The sequence below is a fragment of the Podarcis erhardii genome, assembly GCF_964252035.2.
Source record: "Podarcis erhardii genome assembly, chromosome: 2".
Lineage (NCBI taxonomy): Eukaryota > Metazoa > Chordata > Lepidosauria > Squamata > Lacertidae > Podarcis > Podarcis erhardii.
In genome coordinates, this window is record NC_138498.1 from 86,578,940 (window position 1) to 86,604,841 (window position 25,902).

Sequence of the window (25,902 nt, forward strand, 5' to 3'; positions counted from 1 at the left end):
TGAAGAATCATGAACTGTTTCGTTTTATGAATAATCTAGAGAGATCCCATTCTTCTTCTTTTTTAAAAAAGAGTTCAAATGTCCCATTTTCTGAGCCAGCTATGAGCACTGTGATTTAAAGAATCAGTATTTACACAAAACAAATTTGTGTGGATGGAAGAACGGGTGGTGTAGTTCAAGCAGAATAACAGCTGTACAGTGGTGCCCCGCAAGACGAATGCCTCGTAAGACGAAAAACTCGCTAGACGAAAGGGTTTTCCGTTTTTCGAGGTGCTTCGCAAGACGAATTTCCCTATGGGCTTGCTTCGCAAGACGAAAATGTCTTGCGAGTTTTTTCCCTTTCCCCCCCTTTTTCTAAGCCGCTAAGCCGCTAATAGCCGCTAAGCCGCTAATAGCGCTAAGCCGCTAATGGCCATGCTTCGCAAAACGAAAAAACCGCTAGAGACGAAGAGACTCGTGGAATGAATTATTTTCGTCTTGCGAGGCACCACTGTACAGTGATACCTCAGGTTAAGTACTTAATTCGTTCCGGAGGTCTGTTCTTAACTTGAAACTGTTCTTAACCTGAAGCACCACTTTAGCTAATAGGGCCTCCTGCTGCCACCGCGCCGCCGGAGCATGATTTCTGTTCTTATCCTGAAGCAAAGTTCTTAACCTGAAGCACTATTTCTGGGTTAACGGAGTCTGTAACATGAAGCGTATGTAACCTGAAGCGTATGTAACCCGAGGTACCACTGTATGTGGCAGGCTAAGGGTGAATATAGTTACCACTTCCCAAGTAGTAACTTACTATTCTCCAGTGGTTTGACTTCACCCCCAAAGGCACACTCTATTGTCCCTGAGACAGACAGATGTCAGCCAACTACTACTACACAGTAAGCCATTTTAATATAACACCTTTCCTAATGTTGTGGAGAGTATTACCACTCCCCTGGATTTCTGAACAGCTGCAGGAAAGTCTGGTAGAATTTTCCTCATTGTTCGGTAGAACCAGCTTGCCGAAAGGCCAATATATGAACACTGTAGTAGATTACCATTTGGTAAAGTGTTGCCTATAGTCATCCTAGCCTGAGATCGATGATGCACTGGAGAGAGAGCATTTCCTTTTTAAATATGCCATCCATCGCCTGTCATGCTGACATCTGACTGTGTACACACACACACACACACACACACTGTGGCTGTGAATAAATATAGTGCATTTAAGGTATATATAGTGTATGTCTGGTTCAAACAATGCTTTCTCTCTCTACCTGTATTTGCAGTCTACTGCAGAGAGAAAGCATTGCTTGAACCAGACTGTTGTCATGATCAAGTTATTGATTGCCAGCGAACATGCTGCATGTGTGGTGTGCTGTTGGGGGCTAATGACAGTCTTATCCTTGTTCTCTTAGAGGAGGGAGGAAATTGGCTCACCTGCCTGACCTGTAGACATTTAATTCCATCCAGGGCAGTGGCAAGAGGGGGGCAGGAGGTTAGGCAGGCAATGTGCAGCCAATTTCACATAATCCTTCCACCTCCTTGGGTAACTTATCTGTGCTGTTTAAAATGACAGCAACTCATATAAATGGGGAGCCATTTTCTGTCTCTCTGTCAGCTTCAGCTCTGAACTGTGGCCAACAAGAACATTCGTCCCACCTCACCGGACCCCCTTCAGATAAATAATCACGATAATAAAGGCCAGACCTCAGAAGAAGTTACCACTTAAAGAATAGGCTGCCAAGCCAGTGTAGCCCCAAGAAGTATGGGAGACTCAGCGGCCCTTGACAACAAATGAGTGCGCTGGCTTCCTCATAAACACCTCAGTCTGAAGCCAGGAAGTTTATGGGTATGAGAGATGTTTATTGTCTTGTACTTACTCTGCTGCTGCTGGGTTATTGCTTAAGTCAAAATAATAATAATAAAAAGTGTGTGTGTGTGTGTGTGTGTGTGTGTGTGTGTGTGTTGCAGTTTATTTTTGTGAGCAGACTGAGCTCCCTGCAGTCTGTGTGGCTTCACTGTGAAGTCCTTAAATAATCTGCTTGCTAAGAAAAGGGAGAGAGGAAAACAGCTTGGTATTGGTCTGGCTGTATAATGTACGTCTATCTAGAACAAGGATCACCCTATTAAGTAAAAAAAACCTCCAGCACAGCTCCAGAAGGAATCATACTAGTGAAACAACTGGGTCTTCACCTTGAAGCTACTACACACACACACACACACACACACACACACACACACACCACTCCTTGACTAGCTGTGTGGAGAAAGGCTGCTGTGAACTGTGGGGAGCTGACTGCCATTTCCATGATCACATTTGCTGGAAACCGTGTGCTTGGTTTACACCAACCTTACACTGTGTGCTGGTGTAATTGCACAGTCTTGAGGGAGAGTTTGCTAGTGTGAACTGGCCTTTTAGGGAGAAGGGGTTTTTTGCAGAGAATGAATGGGCAGACATGTCCCATTTTCAGCAAAAGGCTGTGGTAGAGAAGTAGGAAAGCAGCTGCTTACGAGGACAAAGCAAGGGCTGATGGCTTCAATTTGCAGCTATACATACTTATACAGTAGCAAGCACCATTGGGTTCAATGGGACTTTCTTCCAGGTAAGTGTGCATAGGATTGTACCCTTAGATGGATTATCCAGAAATGTTTTTCTGCCTGCAGAAGTTAGTTGAGCAGGGTAGTCAAAAGAGGCTATGGACTCTTCTTCCTAGTAGACAATCACTTCTTTCTGAGGAGGCTTACAAGCACAGGGTATCCAGTAGTTGGAGTGGACAATTTCAGGGTTCCTTCCAGCTTTAGGTTTGTCCTTTTACCTTCCTCCTCTTCCACCTTGCCCTCCTCATATATTCCAATTATCATTGTAAGCCAACCTTGGGCAGGGGAAAAACAAGTTGTCTTGGGGAAATTGGAAGCATCACACCTTCTGGCCAGTGGTGTAGCATGGGTTGCCAGCACCCAGGGTAAGGCAAGTATTGCATCCCCTTACTGGTGCCTCCATGCGGCACTGCTACCGGACAGAGCTGCAGAGCAGCAGCAGGACATGTGTGCATGCCTCCTCAGGCTGGGGCACTGCCACCCCCCTAAGACTTGCTGTCTGGCCAGAGGACGCCCCGCAGCCAAGGGATGCAAGGGACTCGACTCTCCCAGCTCCTCGGTATGCTGCTCAGGTGAGGGTGGGATGGGAAGCGCCTCTGGTCGGGGCGGCAGCTGCAGAGACGGGCCCCTAATTTTTTTTTGCACCCAGGGAAATCACCCTGGTACTCTCTCCCCCCTGCCCCCCATGCTGTGCCTGTTTTCTTTTAGTATACATATCATGACCCCCAGTTTCAGATGCCATTGTTGGTCTCTGTAAGAGTGTGCAGGGCCTTGTTTGACTCCAAGGTCCTTTGCTTAGACATCCAAGGACCTTTGCTTAGAGTGTGCTCTACAGGGATATGAAGAATCATTCCTTGAGATTGCATTCCCACCCACCCATCTCAGTCGTATTTTTTTGGCATTCACTTACAGGACAGTAGCAACAGGGAGACTTGACGTCATTGTTTAAAATGCTTGTCATTTTTAAAATACACTTTCCTCTCGTGTGGGGGGTCCTATTAAGAGCTTTATTGTATAGCAATAGGTGTTCTCCATAAATCACTGACTTGTTCTCTCTTCCATTTCTCTCTTCCTTCACTCTGTCGCTCAGCCTGTGGATTTGGATGCCTGGGTAAGCTCCTGTTCTCCCCTGCATGCATATAATCCTCCCCTTTGAATTAGCTGCGAGATAAAGTAAAGAAATAACAGAGTATCACGTCGTTACTACACATATACAATTGTCATTGCTGATGCAGGGCTTTATTTTTTGTCATTACAATTTAAAAAGATGTTAAGCCAGAAAATCACATTTTATTCATAAAATATTTTCTGTAGGTTTTGAGGGGTATAGTGATATTTGCAGCTGCTGGTACCAAACTTGATAGGATGGGTTGACCAGCCAAACCTTCAAGTAACTGAATGGATGGAATATAAAGTTGTCTTGGTGGCTGGTTGTTTAGAACTCATTTGGTGCTCCCTTACCCTGTAGTAAATCTTCCTTTTTCTTCTTTCATTCAGAATGGGTTGGAGACCTAAATGAATTATGCTGATGTGAAATAGAGAAGACAAATAACTTTAGAAAGACTTGGCAGGCCTGAGAAGCCTGGTGTAATAAGTGAGAAGTCTATCAAATACTTCTGAAGGGCAGAAAGCAAACTACTGTATCTTTCGCCCTATAGGACGCACTTTTCCCCCTCCAAAAATGAAGGGGAAATGTGTGTGCGTCTTATGGGGCGAATGCAGGCTTTCCTGCAGCTCTGCGCCACCCTCTGGAGCCTGGTGCGAAGCCGCGCGGGGCTCCAGAGTGTGGCGCAGAGCTGCCTGCATTCCGAAGCCTGGTGCGCGCTGAAGAGCGCGCCCGGGCTTCGCGCACCTCTCCGCAAGCCTGGGGAGACCGGCGCGGCTCCCTAGGCTTGCGGATAGCAGGCTGTTCTGGGGTTGGGGGAAGCTCGGGCTTCCCCCGTGCCTGCCCTGTGCCTGGGGGGGGGGGGAAATTCCCCCCCTTTATTCCCCCCCCAAAATTAGCTGCATCCTATGGGGCGGTGTGTCCTATGGGGCGAAAAATACGGTAATGGAGTGTAATCCTTATTTGTAGTCCTCTGCCTTCTTTCAGCCTTGTGTGCCAAGAACCATATTCACTTTGTGTACCTTGCAAGTTTGGAATTTATTTAGCATCCTTTTTAAAAGACAAATTTCTAGCTCTCCTGATGCAGAGGAGAGTCTGGTAACCTAGCAGACTGGTCTACAGACTAGGTCTAGGTTTGTACTGCTAGCTAGTCATTATTTTCTAAATGGGCCAGACGTAGCACAATATACTACTGACAAGCATTATTGCCAAGGGAAGATTTAAGAAATAGAAGAACAGACGGAACTAATCAAATGGGTGCTTTCTGTTGTGAGTACTCAGTAGTGATGAAAAGATATTCTGTACATGCTCAGTATAAAAATAAATAATTAAATCAAGACTATAGTTTCATTATAATTTGATTGATTTACCCTGTGAGCAAATCCCATTGTATAATATATTGGTGGCTTTGTCTTTGATCATCCCGCAAGCTCTGCTGGCTTGGATCTTAAGATAACTTAACAGCAGGAATATTTTCCATCACCTCTTCCCTCCTGCAGCTACTTGTGTCCCCCCTTCAAAAAAACAAAACAAAACAAACAAACAAACAAAAAAACCCTCTCTGGAGGGTTCAGAGCCTGTTCCTGAAGAATATGGGATGGATTGTAGGAGGGTGCTGGGATAAGGGGAAATTACCCCAAATCAGAATTGAGTCCTAGAGGTAGATAACTTAAGGAAATTCACAGAAGTTTCCAATCCGCTCCTTGCTCTTACACACATACCCACAGCCTACCCCATATTGTCCAGGACCTAAGGCCAGCCCGAGGCATTTTGGCACCTGAGGCGAACCACAAAATGGTGCCCTCCTCCCTGTCAGAGAAGAAGGGGTATGTGAAGATCTACATCAGGAACGAGGGATCTGCCACCCCCATACATCCAGCTGCCTGAAGCAATCACCTCACCTTGCCTCATGGGTGGGCCGGCCCTGTTAGGGGCAGGATTCAACTCTTTTTGGAAAGGGTGGGGAGTACACATGAAGCTGTAGAAGGAGACTGGAAACTTTCTAATTAGAATTGGTATGTAACATTTCCCTACCACATTCTCATTTTTTTCTGCTGGTATAAGCATTTTACTCGCAGTGTCTGAAACTTTGTTGGCTACCTGTGGTGTCCATACTCTCTGAAATTGTAATTTTCACAGAAGCCAGCTTGCTTTGGGACATCACAGGGCTTCTGACTTCAGGTGGGGAATAAGTAGCAGGATAAAGTGAGCTCTTAATAAATACCCTGTATTCATACAAAATGTCCCTGATTGCCTAACCCAGTTTTGTAATGTTTGATATGGTGATATTTCAAATGACACCCTCTCTAGGTTTACCAATACATATTTCAAGCATAACAACAATGCGTATTTCAGTTCGCAGTAATAACAGCTGGAGGTGAAGTTAAAAACCAAAAGCATCTTTTTAAGCTGAGCAGAATGTTTTGAGGTTCATTTTCCTTTCTGCCTTAGCTCTCTCATGAGTATCATTTTGAAATGAATATGTTATTGAGAACAAGTCTTAAAGTTGCAAGAACTTTTCCCTCCCTCCCTCCCTCTACCACCTCTAATCTATAATGGAAGTCGTACTATTGGGCTAGTGGGAAGGCTGAGCAGCAATATTCCGGCATTGCTTTGTCAATACTCCAACCATTTCAGGTTCTCTGTTTTAGATCTTCATCGGTCAGGAGTGGAAGCTTTGCTTACGATGTTAGTCTCTTGTTGCTTCATTAAATCCTGAGGAAAAGCTGTGATTAGTATGTATTAAAATTAAGGATATTCATCTTTCATAGCAACTCTTTCTCACACCAAAGGAAGGCATGTGAGGATGTACTTCTGTCTCTCCCATAGTAGCTGGAAGAATCAAAGAATGTTGCTCAGGATGGGAATCAGAAGCAGAAAGCTTCTGCTTTCCCTGTTTGCTATGGCCTGGGGGTGTTCCTTTTAATTATCCTGATCTGGGAGGAAGTAGGAAGTAGAAAGAAGAAGAATTTGCCAGCCTAATTTTAATTGGTTTTGAAAAGCCTCATTGGACATCTTAGTCAAACAAACATAGTCTAAAGTAGGGGTAGACAACCTCCTTACTATTGCCTCAGGGGATATCTGCCAGGGGCAGCATGCCAGTGGGACTGGGGTCAGAAGTGGGCAAAGACAGAGCCAAAGACAGATGGGTTACCCCACTTTCTATCTCTCCAGTGTTCCTTTTCTGCCATCCTTTATTACTCATTTCTGCTACCACCTTTCCCTTTGTTTTGTCCTCCTTTCCACTCACATTAAATTGGGCCAGGGGCTCCATGTGACCCACCTGTGCTCTAAAGCTATACATGTGCCTGGTGCTTTATTTGAATTAACTGCTAGCTGTATCCTTGATGGCATCATGTGTGCATGGCAAATGAAGTGAGGTTGCTAGGTTTTGGTGTTGGTAAGAACAGGATTTACTTACCTGCGAAGCATCCTCCTCTTAGCATGTTCAACATCCTCTCTGTTTATAGGGATTTGGCTAGGCAAGATTGTTGACTGGTCAAATGCCAACTCTCTGACCCCATGGTTTGTCTTCCACCAGAGAAAAATGGAGAAGGAAAAGACTGACAACTTGCATTTTCAGATTTCTATTATTCTCTGTTATTTCTTTTCCTTGGGATGGCAGCTGGCCATAAAATGACAGCTCTGAGCCCACAGGGAACACTTCTGACTGGGCTGCTTAATCAGAGCCAGTTCTGGAGAGGGGGAGGGATGGCAATTCATTTTATGTTACATCTGTCATAGCCCCCTCCCTTATCGTTGGCCTACATGCTTTAGGCAATGATTCATGTGTCCTGTTGTGACAGTGCAATCTGAGTTCTGGGGTCCTTATCACTATTCTCAATTTCGCTCTGAACCTCCTGATTATTATGCAGCTAAGGAATGGTGAGGTGGTGAGCAGGAGGAAAGCCTAAAAGGTGCCCTGTGAAGTTCAAAGTGATACCTGGCACCTGCAGGATTCTTAGTTGGAAGGTGATCGGTGCATCTTTGGTTCCTGACAATGATTTGGGAGCCCCCAGTAATCTAGTGTTTGAAGCTAAGTGGGTCCTGGTTTCTTTCTTAAAACGTAGAAAGCATTCAGACATGGAAGCCTCCAACCTGCAGTCTGAGATGGTACATACCCTGTACTAGTTCAAGACTCTAACACTTCATTGTGCTGCATACCTTGCTCTAGCAGTTCTACTTGCTGTAGCCATGGTAGAGACATCTGGTCACTCCAAGTCGAAGCACCTCAAGAGTATTTATCTTGGCAACCTTTTCATTATGAGGCACAGAAAATGAAAGCATTAAATAGTATGTCAAGCTGAAATAATTCATTCTGAGAGAAACAACATTTGCCTTGCAAGCATTCTGGTGTAGTGTGGCATATTGGAATTGCTTTCAATCTATACCCTATCCCAAGCCTTCTCCCAACCATGGCTATCTCCTTCCTTCCTTCCTTCCTTCCTTCCTTCCTTCCTTCCTTCTCTTTTGTGAACACCTTGTTTTGTATTTCCTTGCAGTCCCAGGAACTGCAGTGGAAGGATGAAGAACTGAAGAGGAGAGGCACCTTCTACAAGGAGCAGTTGGCCCACATTGAGAAGAAGGTGAGGCAGCGTTGTCTTTTATTTGCAGTGGCTGAATGCTAACAAGATCAGACATCTATCTGAGTGGATCAGCAGAGAAGAGAAATGAGAACCATTGTGCTGAAACCTGGGACTGCCAGCCCCTATTATGTATCTGTTGGGGCCTCCTCCTCATCACACACTGTTAAACTGCTTCACAAGCTGAACCTTTTAAGCAACTCACATTTTAAAGGATAATTGGTTTTTAACTGGATGATTTTCTTTTTTATTATTATTAAAAAAAGCCACCTCGTTTATAATTCATAGTCCCCCCACCCCGACCCCATACTATGGGTTTGGTTGAAAGCTATGTCACCTTTTTAAAATTCCCTTTGTTAAAAAAAAAATCTGTGGATTTTTAAAAAAAACCCTGTGAAAATAACCTCAGATCATTCCGTACATATGAATTAAAGTTGTTATTATTAATTTATCTCTTGGGAAACCAACAGATCAAAGTGTGTTGCTGCAAAATGTTGTCTGCTCCTTTGCTAGATAAGCCTTTGAAATGAACATGATTTAAAGAGATACCATCAAGCATCTTTTCAGCCTAAAATGACCTTTTCAAATCCATTTAGGGATTTGAATCTCTCCCCTGAATGTGTGGTTTGCATTTCTGTTTAATTGTTTACCAGGATGAGTTTTAAAAATTGATGGCATAAGAATTGGAGCAACCACATTATTTCTTAGGAACTAATGTGTTCTTTTCAATTCCTAGCTAAATGAAGCAATGCTCACAATAGCTTTAAAAATGTGTGAAGAATAATATTCCATAATTTTAAAGCAATTAAATCTCTTGACAGGCTTGGTACCTCTGATTTTTTTTGGGGGGGGGGTTGTTTCTGTTTTTTGAAAGTGGATACTTAATGTTTATAAAGGTGGGGTGAAATGTACCCAAACAACACTGATTTTTTAAAAAATAAAATATTGATATCAGTCTTCCACAACCCTACGCTCCAGGTAGTTCTCAGTATGGCGAGGTATGATTTGCTATGTTTAGAGGCACCCTTTCTTAATTTAATAACATTTTGATGTTTTTATTCTGAATGGCTTTTCAGTTCTATTCTACCCAGTTAAACTGACTGACACAACTCAGAAACCAGGTACACAAGGTGCTAAGAGAAGTGTCCTCAGCCTAGCGAATGCTGTTTAAATTTATTTGTTTCTCATCATGTCTGCAGAAGCTTAGCCAGTCTGTTCTTTCCATTTATTGTGAGAAAAGGAGAGTAGAGGGTGAAAAACAATATTATGTCTATTTCCATAATAGACAAATTACACTCTTTCTTTAATATCACTGCAAACTGTATTAGAGGTCAATAGTACAGGTGGCGCTGTGGGTAAAACCTCAGTGCCTAGGACTTGCCGATCGCATGGTCGGCGGTTCGAATCCCCGCGGCGGGGTGAGCTCCTATCTTTCGGTCCCAGCTCCTGCCCACCTAGCAGTTTGAAAGCACCCCTAAGTGCAAGTACAGTAGATAAATAGGTACTGCTTTATAGCGGTAAGGTAAACGGCGTTTCCGTGTGCTGCGCTGGTGTTGGCTCGCCAGAGCAGCTTCGTCCCGCTGGCCACGTGACCCGGAAGTGTCTCCGGACAGCACTGGCCCCCGGCCTCTTAAGTGAGATGGGCGCACAACCCTAGAGTCGGACACGACTGGCCCGTACGGGCAGGGGTACCTTTACCTTTTAGTACCTCCATAGGTATACAAAACCCCTTTACAAACCTGATTTCTCAAACTTTTCCCCCAGTTAGAACCAGAAAAATTGAATTGGAACTTTTTTTCATCATAGCTAGCATTTTGCAGAAAACTGACTAATTCAGCTTTTATGGTCACTGTGAGCCCAATTGCATCTGCAAATGCTTGCAAGCAACCTGTACTCTTACCTCAGCAAGTGGCCAGACTTAATAACTACTCTCAGGCAAAGATGTTTTAGTTGACCACTTTCCTCTGTTCATGGAAAGAGCTTCACATAATGTCTTGTTAATGGTTGCCCTCAACACTTTCCAGAGCACAGTGCCAATGTCACTGGCCACTTTCAGAAGAATTAATAAAGCCCTCAGACTTGATGATCTACTTCCATCCTGAACCACTAGTGTTGGAGATAAGCCTGGCTCTGTACATGACCTTTAGGATATGCTTACCAAGACTCTCCCACAATGCTTGGTGCCATATGAGGAGGTTTCAACTGATGAACCGTTATTGCCATCCAGAGGAAGTTGTCAAATGAGGCAGTATCCAAACCCACAAAGTATGGCATACAACTCTGGTTGTGTTCTGAATCCAAAATGTCATATGTTTATGACACAGGCATAAATGAAAAAGAGGAGGGAGGAGCCCAAGAAGCTCAAAAAGAAGACCGGACTGTGGTTAAGAAACTAGCAACAAGTTACACTGTTCTGCTAAAACATGGGGTTTAGCCAAGGCACATTTTGTGACTGGTTCTGCCCCTGCACCACAGTTTTGTGACTGGTGGGCCTCAGTAATTTTCAGCAATCTCAACTGCGCCCTGGGGGTGGGGGTAGAAAGTTTGAGAATCCATGGTCTAGACATATAGCCAGTTTTCCTGGGACTTCAAGAAAGGCAGTAGGGGCAGCCACTGCTTATACCAAGAGAAGGGGAAGGCATCATCTCTGTTGTTGATGCAGTGACAAAGAATCACACCAACCATGTGCTTCATTCGTGTAACTATTTGTCTGCCTTACTCAAACAGCTGTGAAATGTGATAATGTGCATAGCCTGCTTGAGTAGTGTGTGATATGGTTGCAACATCTGTGAGGTTTGTTGTTACAGGTAATTCACAACTCATGATTATTTCAATTCAATACAGTGGTACCTTGGTTTAAGAACAGCTTAGTTGATGAACAACCTGGGATTAAGAACGCTGCCAACCCAGAAGTAGGTGTTTGGTTTGGGAACTTTGCCTTAGAAGCAGAACATGTTTCGCTTCCTGTTGAGTGTGTTCCATTTGTAAATTGAGTCCCCTGCTGCTATGGGAAAGCACACTTTGATTTAAGAACAGACTTCCGGAACGGATGAAGTTCATAAACCAAGGTACCACTGTACTTGGGCAACATGGTCTTTTAACTTGCAAATGCTGTCATACTTACCGTATTTTTCGCTCTATAGGGTGCACCGGACCATAGGGCGCACCTAGCTTTTTTTGGTGGTGGTGGTGGGGGAAATAAAGAGAAAAAAATTCCGCTCGCTGTCTTGGTTCCTTTTTAGCCGCAGGGCTGGGGCGGAGGAAGCCCAAGCTTCCCCCAACCCCAGAACGGTCCGGGAGGGGGGGCGAGGTTGCGTGCAACCTCGCCTTCGCTCCCAGAGCTTGCTGCTATCCGCAAGCCTTCTGAGCCCGGGGGGAACTCCCGCCGGGCTCCCAAGGCTTGCGGATAGCTTCCTGAAGCCTGGAGAGCGAGAGGGGTCGGTGTGCATCGACCCCTCTCACTCTCCAGGCTTCAGCGAAAGCCTGCATTCGCTCCATAGGACGCACACACATTTCCCCTTCATTTTTGGAGAGGAAAAAGTGCATCCTGTAGAGCGAAAAATACGGTATTAACTTCCACCAAGTGTTTTAGTTGTATGGCTTTCTTGGCCCCAGTCCCAGATTGATTTAGTCAGTTTGATGATGGGCTGGAGTCAGTGGTAGGTGGACTTCTTTTGGAAAGGGCGGATACTACTAATATTAGCAATTTTATTATTTATACCCCACCCATCTGTCTGGGTTTCCCTAGCTATTCTGTCCAAAGTATAAAACAGTGTTGCTCTACTACCAGAGGCCTCCCCCTCCTGCTTTGTTCTGGTTTAACTTTCAGTTTACAGTGATTATACAGCAGGATAGTGTTTGAGACGCAGGAGTGCTGCAGACGTTCATTACATGGGTCTGAAATGTCCCAAGAACAGTGGGTTTTGTGCACTGGTATGTTGTGTTACTTTGACAACCATAGCGTTAACAGAAGCACCATAGAGCACATTTTGAATGTTGTGCAGATGATGATCACAGATTTAGCCCTTAGCATCTCCAATAAGAAAGATCTCAAGTAGTCTGTGATAGGAAAGACCTCTGCCAAGGACCCAGGAGAGCCGCTACCAGTCAGCATAGACAATCCTGGGCTAGATGGAGAAATAAATCTGGTTGACAATAGCTCAGAGTACCATGCAATTTTAGTCTGTAGAAAAAAGGCAGACCTCTTTCCAAGTGCCACCGTTTCCATTTTCTTTTCGGCAAAACATATTCATAGCAAGTTGCCTATGCACACTTAGCTACATCTAATCTGTGTAATTAATTTTAAAAAAGAACAATTTAAGCTACTGCCCAACGCTGCTGCTTGCGTTTAAATTCCATTTATGTTTCATGGGGATTGTGCAATGAAATCTCAAACAATCCACCAGTCATCCACTCTAATTATCGCAGTTGTCCATATGTTCACAAGCAAGGGATTTATATATATATATATAATTTCTCCTCCTCTAAATGTGCTTCTCTCTCTAGATTTGTATTTCTTAAAGTGGAAATGACTGGTAATATTTATGTATGTATCCGTTGTTTATTGGCTACAGAGAGAATGTATACAGAATGGTTGCTTGTTTATTTTTAAATATCTTACTTTCCCCCTTCCCAGTTGTGTTTTCTCTGCAAATCTAAAGCTGCAATCCTTACACACTTTTAATTTGAGAGTAAATCCCACTGAATTCAGTGTGTCTTATTTCTAAGGAAACATACCTGGAATTGGGCTGTAATTAGGCTTTTAAAACAAGATTAGTGGATGTTCTAGCTGCAGGAGCTGGTATTTTAAACCCTCGGCTCCATTGCATGTTGTTGAAAGATATTTTCTCCCTTTCTCCCAGTCGCCTGTGCACGATAGGAAGTCAATATTAAGGGCAGGTTTTGTTTCCTCATTTTATGGCACTAGATAGTTTTCTGACCCTTAAACACCAACATTTTGCTGGTAATAAAATAGAAGAATGCTTCCAACTGTCGTAGAATGAGCTTAGATTAGAGTCGGAGATGGAGGGGGCTGGCAGAGGAGAGAAATGTACTTGAAACAGTGTAATAAAGCTTAATTGTATTAGTTTTGAAAAAGATTTTCGATCTTCTCCATGGATAATTTTATTCCTATAATGGTTGGAAAGATGGAAAACGCAGCACCGAACAATCTTTTATATTAGCTGCTGCTTTTATATAATTCTGCTTTCATTTCTTGAATACACACAGACCTTGACTTTTTTCCCTTCTGTAGTCATTGCTTTAGAACTTTTAAAATCTTTTTTTTTTTTTTAATGAGATTTAGTGGGAGACAAGTTGAGGGGGAAACTTCTGCACAGCTGTTGTTTGGCTGGATTGTCACGGATGGATGTTCTGGAATTACAAAGTTAGACTCTTCAGGGCGTTTGGGGAAAGTTGGATGGGGGGCGAAAAGCAAGGTGGTGATTCAATGTGAAAATGAGAGGCCCAGATCCACCTCTGCAAGAACAGTCTTCCCCTTACCCCATCTGTGCTGTTTCTAAGGCACTGATTTGGCTCTGACCCTGTCCACGTGGATTATCAAGGTTGTCCTCCAGTTATAATATGCAAGCTTATTCGTTTCAGTGGATGTTGTTTTCACATAAATTGCTGCCTATGAGACTGAGGCCTCAACTACACCCCCTCCAGACTTTCTTAACTCTCTTAATACACACATGATGTCTGTTGCCCGTTTACCGATAAAGACTTAGCTGTTTTTTCAGGAGGCCATTAGGACATTGAGATCACTGCTTGCTGGCTTCCCGTGGTCATCTTGTTGGTCACAGTGAGAAGAGAGCGCTGGACCAAACGGGCCTTGGGCTTGATCCAAAAGGGGGGTTCTTGTGTTCTCCTGGCCAGAGGACATTGGTTTCATAGGTCCATTTAGAAAATGCCATTCAGAAATCATCCCAGTGGGTGTACCTAGTGCCACAGTTCTCAAAGTGTAAGATAGAGGAGAGGTGAAGTACCATTTCCTCCCTACCTACTATTCCTGTACTATTCCTGGTCTAAACCACTGAGCCTCTTGGGCTTGCTGATCGGAAGGTTGGCGGTTCGAATCCACATGATGGTGTGAGCTCCCGTTTCTCTGTCCCAGCTCCTGCCAACCTGCCAGTTCGAAAGCACACCAGTGCAAGTAGATAAATAGGTACTGCTGTGGCGGGAAGGTGAATGGCGTTTCTGTGTGCTCTGGTTTCCGTCACGGTGTCCCGTTGCGCCAGAAGCGGTTTAGTCATGCTGGCCACATGACCCGGGAAGCTGTCTGTGGACAAACGCCTGCTCCCTCGACCTGAAAGCGGAAGTGAGTGCCACATCACATAGACAAATATGACTGGACTTAACCATCCACGGGCCCTTTACCTTTACTATTCCAGTCTAGCTTTATGTCTCATGATTGGCCTACAATGCAGTCTGCTGTCGTACTCAGTCACTGTGCATGTGGTCCTTGTTTATTTAGCTTACTCATAATGTTGATTGGTCAGTGGGGCGTTTGCTCCTTGGAATTTCTTCTTCTGTGGACTTGGATCACAGTTTGAGCCAATAATGCCTCATTTATGTGATACACCTGCCTCTGTGTCAGGGATGAGAACATTGGTTGCTAGCAGAGGTATCTATTATGGAGGTCCCAAACAGTCCTTCTGTCACCAGAGTTTTAAGATACAGCTATACCATTTAGTTATCTACCCTCCAATGCAGGATCATCCAGTTACTACTGGTCACAGTGTGCCAAAAGAAAAGATGTATTGCAGAGAGGCTGATCTTGTCTCATCTTGTCCGTGGAAATATTTATTTGGAGGCATAGCCTGCTACAAATAACTGAACAGTTGCATGCCCATGGAGAGAATCTCTTTTCAGTTGTTCACAGAAAGTAGGCTTGCACTTCCAAAGTTGGTGGATTAAAAAATACTTTGTTGTTGTATCAGTTGCTTCTTAATGTTACAAGAGGGTCCTGTGGTGTATTTTCAATAGATCAAAAATCTCTTCCGATTGGTTACACACTCCAGTTAACCTTGCTGTTTGGTACCATCCAAAGGCCTCCTGTTACGTTGCTTTTGACAGTGGCGTTAACTCTGGGGGCACATGGCCAGTATTCATTTCTCTTGGAAGTACAGTATATTCCCAATCATGCGCAGTGGTTGGCTGTAGTAGTCATGGCTGGACTTTCCATATCTGTAAAGGTGTTGCCATAACTAAAAAGGATGCTGACTTCTCACTGGTGGTTAAAAAAATAGCACCATATATACTTATTTAGAAAAAACATTTAATGTTACTATGTATATATTGTTATGGTTGATTTCATAGATATTTTGGTAACTTGGATGTCTCCTGTTCTAAAAGTGTGTTTTAGTCATTATTTTAAAGAATATTTTTATACCATTTTACATAAACCTCAGAGTTTATTTTATTTTAATTAAACAACCTACGAATCTTGCTACATAAAGCAACACACACATATAAACAATTACCACTGGAATATATACCATCCCTGGAATTCATGTAAAGCATGGAGGTGGAATAACAGCTGCCTATTATTGCCACTGGTTGGTGTACTTAATCTTCCTGGGACATATATTTATGAAGGGCAGTATAAAAAAAAGCCTTAAATAAGATAAAAATGAATATACTTATGGAGTAACGTTCCTATTGTGTGTCAGACGGCGTTCTGTACTCCCTGATTTATTTCTCTGGAAGTGTGTATATTTGAGTGTGAATGGAGAGGGAGAGTTACCAGTGCTATTCCTTTGCTTTTGTTTTGGAGCTGTCAAGACCAAAAGTTGCTAATGTGAAAGTGCTGAAGGGTGGGATATTAGGTAAACCTAAATTGAATTAGCAAATGCCAAGGTGACATTGTTAACATGCTAATTAGGACCAGGAAACCCTAATCATCACATAATAAAAGTATATTGCCTAAAAGCAGGTACATTTTTCATGTTGAGATGAAAAAAGGATATACATTAAAAGCAACTAATTAATCTGCGGAGAGGGAAAAATCACACAGTTGATAGGTTAAAAGCAGTATCTCTTGAGGAGTTAGATAATCTGCAGAGATAGCATAGCAAGTAGAGTTGAGTGCATTTAGGGGTTTAGCATTCCCTTGAAAATTAATGCTTCTGAATTAAGGCTTGTTCAAACAAATCTAGTATACACTACCTAAAGGGACTCTAATTTTCGGGGGGAGCCCCCTCCCCCCCCCGCTAAATTGGGGCAAATTTGTGCATGTCTGATCTAACTGATAGCACTTGGGAAATGCTTTAGCTTCCTTAGGAAAACATTTGATTCTTCTACCTATTCTGTGGGTAGAATGATCTTTTGTGAATGATTTTGTGGTTGCAAATGCTTCTGAATCATACTGGTAGCTACTTGGTGATGGTGCTTCATTTCTGAAAAAAAAGATGAGCCCCAGGGCTAAGGTATTCCAGGAAGCTATGCAATGCACACTGCTCCTTAATGCTACATGTGTTGGAGCAAGCTGTAATGATTTAATAACGAGGGAAGGGTACTCTGCACATGCTCAGAGGCAGTTTTCAATATAGATACTTCATCTGTTTTAATGTGTTGGGGAAAAGGTTCTGAATCTGAATATAGATGAAAATTAAGGCCTGCAGCTGTTGACTCCCTCAAGATATGTGTATTTTTAAAATAACAAACAACAACGCTTCAAACTTATTCTCTTATTTACAAATACTGTAATTTATGAAGGCAAATCTACACTTAGATGTTTCTTTTTAAAAATACACAGATTTTATTTTTTTTTCAGAACAAGAGGGGACAAATACTGGAGTGGCTGCCAATTTTCTAGGGTCTAGTCAAGCAGGTATAGACCATTCTGGGCAAGCAGGGCAAGCAGAGCACTTCCAATAAACACTCTTTGCAGTTTTACCTTTCTTATACAATATTGTTGTTTAAAAAAGCTTATAATATTTCATCGCAAGAAGGCACTTTCAGTGATGTCTGTTCATATTTCTCTTTGTATTTTCAAATGCCTACTGTCTTTCTAGAATCTGGGTAGTGGGCAGAAAATAATTTAAAGGGCTTTTTAATGGGAATGCTGAGCCCCTCTTTAGGCACTGAACTATCTGTGGCTATTTGTGCTGCCTGTACCTATAGCTTGATTTAGTGATGCAATTAATTTATGGTGACTAGGATTGCCAACTCTCTTTATTTCTGTCAGGGTGCTTGTCTCTTTAGCTGCAGCATAATAGGAAGAAGTTCAGTAGCTGAACATTTGCCCACTATGGACATGTACTGATGAGGGGAAAACCTTCAGCTGCTGCTTTCCTGCCTGTCATGTATAGGGACTTTAATGTGGAGACAGGGCAGGAGAGAGAGGTTGGCAGCCCTGTTAGCAGCTGGACACCAAGGGATATATTACTGTCCTGTTTTCCTTCTAATAGCCACCTAAGCAAATGAAATATGGCCTTGAAGTGTTCCAACCCATCTTCAGTCTTCCTTAGTTGGGGCCCACTAAGGTAGAAAAAGAGTATTCAGCGCAAATTTGTCTGAGTTTTGGTGGCTTACTCATCATACAAATTCCACTTGACTGTGGAGGAGACAGAATATAAAACAATCAAATCTATAGTAGGCCCAAAGGAGTGATTAATGATTTGATTTTATTGTGTATGGATTTATTTTTTGTTTGTTTTAAAGTGTTCATAAACTGCTATAGGAGGTAGTTATGCCTTAAGAGCGGTACATAAATGCCATAAATAAATAGTTCACAAGGGATTCAGGATGCTTGAGGTCTAGGGAAGCTTGCAAGGAATCCCCAGATGTCAGGCCTTGTAATCCTTGGTGCCTAACTGCGCCCATTTTGAATTTTGAACACAAATTCATCTCCTGGAATTGGGTAATCCCTTTCTCACTTCTCCTAGAATGAAAGATGGAGGTTGGGCCTGAAGGTAAGCAGATGCTGATACTTGTTGTAGGAAAATATTGAGACCATCTGCTGTATCAGCCTTGTAATGCACAAAGACTTCCATTCAAAATATTTTTCAAATTTGAGCATGCTGCACAGATGAAACAGCAGATCATTTATGCTGAGAGAGGACCCCCAAGGCTTATGTTCACAGGCTACTAAGAATTAGAGTGCAGTTAATACCATTTACCAACAACACTGTTTGAATGCACTGAGAAAAGTTTTTTAGGTATTGTACAGTATAATCTGTGGATGTACCAGACATGGCTACAGGGGATGAGCTCAGTCCTGTGCATGTAAGCTCAAATGTAAGTTCTATCCAGTTTAATGAGACTGCTGGATTTCAATCTTAATTAGTCAGTAGCTTATGAGCTTTTTCATTTCATAATATTTTCATTTCATAATATACTCACACAGGGTCCTACCCTACTTGTGAGATGTCATTCTGGTGTTCTACCTGTGAAATCTTTGCAGAGTCATGCTTTGCAGTATAAAGGAGCAAAAGGGAAATTTATTTGGAAAGCAAGCTTCTAAATTAGCACCTTAGAGGTGGTAAAAAAAGTGAAACATTTAATCACCACAAGAAGTTCCTAGGAAAGATGGTCTGAGCGTGCTTCTTTTGGCGAAAGGGGACATTTTGTCTTGAAAAAGAGGAAGTTCTTGGTAATTCTAAGATGAGTACAAGAGGAGCAATGGAAAAAAAATATCTTTCTATATTGTATCATTGATCAAAAACTTATTGTCAATGAACATGTATTTCAATGAACAATTAGAACTTCCCTGGGCTGTGGAGTTCCCAGACTAGTCACAGGTTCATCTGGTACATGGTAAGCATCCACTGTTAACTATTAGCAGGTTTTCTGCTTTTTTTGCTGATACTGATTAAATTGATCCCTGGTGGTGCCAGTCTTAAGAAGGTAGGTCCTAGGAGGTAGAGTTGGGGGAGTGCTGTTCAGTGCCAGGGACTTTGGCAGTTCTGCAGGATTCTATCTCTACTAAGGTCTGTGATCACATACTTGAGCTTTTCAATTCAGCTTTTTCTTATTTTTATGCACATTAGTAGAGCTTCTGATTACTTGTCTCCATAAAATAGGCTATGATGTCTTGAGTCCATTAATGAGGTATGGTGTATAAAGTGATTGCTTGTTCTTTTTGGATAAAAGACCTATTTTGGTTTAAAACATTTCTAACAGAACTGCAATCCCTGTTCTAAATTTCAGTGTACTCATTGCACATCAGGGCAGGTTTATTTATTCATTTTTTAAAAAAATATTTATATACCATAAGATAACAGTGATTTGCCCTTGGTTTTGACCCTTGAGATGTATATTTGTAGGACCCACCTTATTTCTATAATTTTGAATTGTTTAAAAATGGTTTTAATATTGTTTTGTAACTTTGTGTTTTAATCTTGTAACCTGTACTGGGACCTTAGGGTGAAGGGTGGGTAATAAATTTTATTACTACTATTACTACTATACATACAAGCACACACAAATCATATGAAAAGTTAAAATCTGAAGTCAGCTAACTATATTATGGAAGGATGCTTTCTCACTAGGACAATAGGTTTGAACATATTACACCAATCCTGGCCTGACTGCTGATTAGTTTCTGGGCCCAATTAAAAGTGCTGGGTTTGACCTATAAAAGCCTTAAATGGCTCAGGACCACAATACCTCTAGGACCGCCTCCCCCCATATGAACAGACCCTGAGACCACCATCTGAGGGCCCTTCTTTGTGTGCCTCCTGGCTCCCCATATGTGGGATGCTCTCCCCAAGAGGCTCACCTTCATTACATACATTTCTTGTCAACCAGGCATTGGCTGAGTAACATTCTATGGCCTTTTAAATATGTTGGGGGGTGAGTTATTGGTTTGTTTCACTTTCGCTTTTGTTTTTGTCTTATTATGTATTTTGTGTTCTTCATTTTGTATTTTTATGTTGTTGACCACCCTGTGATCGTTGGATGAAGGGTCTTATAAAAATTTAAATAAATAAATAGATACCTGAAGAAGCTTGAAGGAACAAAAGTTTTCCTTGGGTGTTGAAAAAGATGGTGCCTGCTGACTCTCTTATCAGCAGAATCTTCCACGGTACTTGCCAATGACATTATGGGCTTGGTTTCTTGTTGTTGCCCAGTGAGCCTCGCCAGCTCAGGGAATGACCAAGGACACGCCTGCAGATGGTCTTAGTCAGTGAGTTACAGCCAGAGCACTGGCAGCTATATTTTTCAAGTTACAAAAGCTTGTTCAAGGTAACTCAGCTCAATTTTGAGAAATTACTCCATGCTGTTAAGGCCCTCCAACTCTTTATAGAGAGGGTCTTGGGGGGCAAAGGATTGGCCATGCTGGTGGTGGTCTGCTTCCGTAACCATTGGGTAAAGAACAAATAGGAAATACTGCCTGCAGTTTTTAAGCTGGTATCACTTGGCCATTTATCCTCCGTTTTTTAAAAATGATAGTATAGGACCAATCGATAAGGGATAGAATTTTCATGTTTTTAACAGTATGTGACACATCTTAATTGTAGAGTTGCTCCCACAGCTCAATATTGCTTTCTCAGCTTTGCTTTTGCCAATATTTTTCTATTGCCATGCATGACAATCTCTCTTGCATTAGTTTCAAAAGTTGTGTCAGTGTCCAGGAGCAGCTGTATTAAGCAATTTTAGTTCTCCCCCTGCCCCCTCCACTTAGTCACCATATCTGCTGGGAAAGACTGCTGTGTTCTACCATTGGCTTGGCTTTCGCTGTGGCTTTCAAAGCTCTCTGCTTGATTTCCCCATTAATGGCTGTTTCACTAAAAGCTTGTAAAGTTTCGTTGTTAATATACCTCACTGCACCTGCTTTCAAAGATGAGTGAAATTGATTGGTAATTTGATGAACTCAAAGAACATTTATATTAGGGTAAATAAAATGTGCTAGATGTCATTGCTGCCTGCCTCTTGTTGCCTGTGTGTGTATGCTCAGTATTAAGTACTGTGTTGACTGATGTACAGTGTATTACATCAAATTACAAACAGCTTCTATGCAAACAGCAACTAAAGTGTTTGCTTCCCTTTTGGTCTGCGTGATTAGTGCGAAGAAGCATTTGGTGCTTATATACTGACGGGAAAATTGCCTGAGTTTCATGGCATATTCATTCTCCTGGTTTAGACACCTTAGTGCAAAGCAGGAATAGTACTTGGAGTGTGTCTCTCATGAATGAAATAATCATAGATTTGCTTGTGGAATGAACTTAGCATTGTTGCAAAGTGGTGTGGTGTGGTGTGGTAGCTCCGTGCTTGGGTGTTTACAGCGGTGCCACTGAAGAAATGGGGCAGGTCCCCATCCCATCAAACACCCTTGTCAGTTACATTCACCCACAATGTCTTTCCTTTTTGTTCTTTTCAACAGGGTGGGTGTGAAGCAAATTTGCAAACACTTAACAGTCTTTGCTTCCTAGAATGCTGTGCCCCATATGGGACTCTTGACGCAGTGTGCCCCCTCTCCCCCTTTTTTAAAAGGAAAGACATTGTGTTGATTTGCATCACCAGATATGGTCAAAGGTGGGATGGAAGGATTAGGTCCCTATTGCTTTCAGCGCGGTTTTTTTTTACAGAGGTTGCTCAACATGCTGGAGCCTGACGACCTCTATAAAAAGTTTTGAAGAACGTGACAGCGACCTGCTTCTTCCTTCCTTCTTGCTGTTTGGAAACCCAGGGTAGAAGGAAAAGGGAATAAGTCCCCTTTCTCTTCTGACTCCTGCTTACCAGACCCACAATCTAACATGCATAATAAAGAAAGGAAAAGGAATGGGGAGGGAAGAAGAGAACTATCACTGGAGGAGCTGTTCCATCACTGTCTGATTGGTGGGGTCACGTGCCTCTCCCTTCACACTATCTTCTTCCTGGGAGGCAGGGAGGCAGCCTCCAAGTGGATATAGGTCACCAAGTTGGTGGCAGAGGCCTGAGTGTGCTTCTCTTTGGCTTTGCAATCCCAGGTAACTGGCCGCTGGAAAACGGTGTTGTTTCATGCAAGGGCAAGGGAAGCAAGCCGTACGGCTGAGCATTATGGCACGGCCAATTCATATGTTGAACCAGGTAACTAAGAACTTTGGCAACATCATTTGTGTCTTCATTCACATGAGAAGATTGGGGAGAGTTACTCCATCACATTAAAGAAATCAAAGAAGGTCAAATAGGACATCTGTTATATCTGTAAAACAGGTCATATGAAACTATGGTGTTACCAGCTCAGCGAATTGGGCCACGGCTGATCATGATCCCTTGGCCTTTGCAAGTAAGCCAAGCTAAAGAATTCTTGCTCCCTTTTTCCCCCTGGCAATATATAGATGGTGTTAAGCAGAGCTTCAGATTGTTTAAAACTGCAGAGGATTCCAGAATTTACTGTGTTTTACCACTTCCAATTGAGTATGTCATGGTATTTCCCACATAACATTATAATGACAGCTATTGAAGTAAACTGTATAGAGCAAACCTCAGTTTATATAAATAGACATGATGACACACAACTACTCTACAAGAAGTAGAGAAATGACAGTAGTGGCTAAGGAGCAAGATGTATCTGACAACACTGGTTTGAGAGCACAACAGCAGATAATATTACAGCTTCTAAACGTGATGAGGGAAGGAGAAATTCACACACAGAATGCTATTGTTAACTTGATGTAAGGATGCTCTCCCACTTTCATCACCTTTTTGAGGTGATACTGCATCCGGAATAAAGCATTGGCGCCTAGTAAAATGGTTTAGGCCCGTGTATGGAACCTGAAAGCAGAATTGGCAGTGAAGCCCACTACCCTGGTAGTCACACAAAATCTGTGCAAGGCTGGCAGCAGGCGAAGGACAGTAAGCAACAGCAATGTAACCTATAGGTTAGAACTGGATAATCGGAGGAGCGGGATGGGAGGCAAAAGCATGCAATTTCCCCTCCCCCCAATTCAAACAGAAACAGCCCCAAATGTCACTCTAAACAACATGTTTCATCAAAGCAGGGCAACCCATGGCTTGATTGCATAGGACCATTATTCATGTAGCAACAAAATGCACAGGCCGTTCGCTGCTTTGCTTACAACTCATTTGAGCCATGAACTCAGCTGCTTTCCATTTTACCTGTGTGGATGGATTAGGCGCAGGTGCCTTGGAGTTGAGTGGCATGAGCAATACAACTCCCACATTCCATCCTCCCTCCACATTCCTTTCCGGGATGTCTGCTTTGAGATTTTGGAATGCTTTTCAGATGTTCAAACAGTACTCAATGAAAGTGTGGGAGCAGGGAGCAGCATTGCAATGGCAGGTTGTCCTCCACCCGCCCACATGCATTCATTGAGCCCTGTTTGAACATCTGTAAGGGCTATAGTCCTCAACACTTCCATCTCCCTCCCCCCCCCTTTCCCCTATAAATAAAGCCTGTGAAAGCAACAGGAGGCACCTCAGTGGCGACAAGCCTGCAGTATGATAGCTGCAACTTGGGCAGCTAACTAGCCAAGCACTTACTTCCTGCAAGCATGCCTGTCACCACACGAAGTCAGACCCAGTGGCATCTGAACATTGTTGTTGTTCCTGTTCCAAATGATAGTGCTACAAATAGCTTAATTCTACAGTATTAGTTGTGGGAAGAATCAAATCTAAAAACAAGTAAGATTTGTACAGGCTCCCCATGCTGGATGATTTGTACAGTCTTGTATAAACTCCTCACAAAGTTCCTGTCTCTTGTAATTAGCTGTGGCCTCCAGATGTGTGTCAGTGTTTACCCTCTTTTTACCTTGGATCATCAAAATGAAGCTCATGGTCTGCTAAATGGTGAACCTTGCCTCATCAGTTGTCAGGTGATGCTTTTAACTCAGCTGGGGGCTTCCCTTGTCCTCTGTTCCCCAGTGTCTCAGGGATTTTTTGCTTCATTCTCTTGCTTAGTGCTGTAAGAATACGACAGATTTAACATGGCACAGCGTTTTCATCTTCTCTTTATGCTCCTACTCTTGTCTAAAGGTCTGTCTGTTTGGACATGCCACTTAGTAGCCTACTGGCCATGTCCTTGACTCTTAATTGAGGGAATGGAAACAATCAGAACCTATATGAGATGGGTCCTTCATCTGTATTCCCATGTTAAGTTCCAATCACAGAGTAGGGGATAAGAATTTATCCTATCTATACCTCTATATATGACTTTTGGGAGCATAGGGTTACCTTTGTTCCATCATCATGGGCAATGCTATGTGGCCTGTAATGGTTGTAAGGGGTTACTTGTGCGTAAGTTGCCTTCCGTTTTGGTTAGATTGCCTGGCCAACCATGCTTTGGCTGACAGCTCACACTCCGTGGCCGGTCAGTCACTTGCAGAATCCGTCAGTGGGCGTTTCTTGAACCTCTTCCAGCATAAGAGCTGTTTGACGCCAAGTCTCCTCCTACTCTCCCTGCGCGGAACTCGTCTGCGCAAGTAAGCGGAAGGCAGAGGCGTGTCCGCACTCTCCCCACTAGTCTCGGGTGAAGGGTCTTGGAGACCTCTCTCCGAATCCTCCATTTCCCTCCCTTCCCTACTGGTGTTACGCTGAATTCCTTCCCCCCTGCTGGTCCCCTCTCCTGCATCGCTGTGAAGCCTTGCCTCCACCTCTCGTTCTGATGTCAGTTCCCTGACATGGCCCTTCCAAATTTTTCTCCTTACAGGGCTGCCCAGGTGCTGCATGGGGGATTGCCATAACTTCCCTGTCCTTTTGCAACTGGTACAGATTGTTCTGACAACCACAAAATGAATGAAACTTAACATTTTGAATCAGATATTTCCTAATTAGTTACAATTCTAATGATTACAAAGACTTAGTAGAACATCATGTCATCATGCCAGAGGTGCTTCAGATCTGAAGAAAGGTGGCTCTGTTGCCTTCACAGAAAGTGTCTAGTGTGGCTGTGAACCAATGGGTCTTTATACAGTATGTGTGGTCTTTGATTAGGCAAACTGAGCTATTTACAGTTGGCCAGTTTTTAGCAGGGTGGGGAAGAAGTAAGGGATATAACTTTCATGATTATAATATTATTTGTTTATCTCTTTGGGTAGGATTGTATGTTGTAGCTCCTTTGCTGCAAAGGTTTGAAGGAGAGTGGCCTTTTAATTCTTCGCTCTGATGTCCCATGATTTACTTTGTTTTTATGCTTTCTAATCTCCTCTCCTGTCTCTGAATTCTCCAGAATCACTTTGGGGTTTTGCCTCCTTCAGCCTTTAATTGTTAGCCCCTTGTCTTTCATGTAAATGAGCCTTCTTGGATATCCTAGTATGAGCTGTGTCTTTGTTGTTCTCCCTTGATATCCAGTCTTTGTTGGAGTGGCAGTTTTATGGAGGCAAATAATTCCTGGAGGAGTGAGTGAAGTATTTTAATCTTGACATTTTCAGCTGGAAAATAAGCAGATCCAGCCTGACTTCATGCTTGCTTTTCTCCAGACAGGAAAGGAGGAAGAGTAGCATTATATGTGAAGAATGTGTACACTTGTGAAGAGATCAATGACTTGGCCATGGAAGGCAGATTGAGAGTATTGGGGGTGGGGGGGAATTGTAGGAGAGGGAAACAACAGTGACCTTACTGTGTCTGCTATAGACCTTCAAGCCAGACCAGTGGCATAGCATGGGGGGTGCAGGGGGGACCGGCCACACCGGGCGCAACATCTGGGGGTTAGGGTTAGGGGGCGCAAATCCACGGGTTAGGGGGCGCAAA

At 43.0% G+C, this 25,902-nt stretch overlaps 1 protein-coding gene across 6 annotated transcripts in view; it reads left to right on the forward strand.

Moving 5' to 3' along the window:
- CHCHD6 (coiled-coil-helix-coiled-coil-helix domain containing 6) overlaps window positions 1-25,902 on the forward strand; it is a 196,256-nt gene that overhangs the window by 63,082 nt on the left and 107,272 nt on the right. For 2 of the 6 annotated variants that reach the window (XM_081853913.1, XM_081853915.1), the window contains exons 5-6: window positions 3,668-3,688; window positions 8,185-8,268. The exons of 2 other annotated variants lie outside the window; for them this stretch is intronic. In XM_081853913.1, the coding sequence (XP_081710039.1) occupies window positions 3,668-3,688; window positions 8,185-8,268 (105 nt within the window). The remainder of the gene's footprint in view (window positions 1-3,667; window positions 3,689-8,184; window positions 8,269-25,902) is intronic. 2 more of the 6 variants (XM_081853914.1, XM_081853916.1) reach the window with 1 other exon arrangement.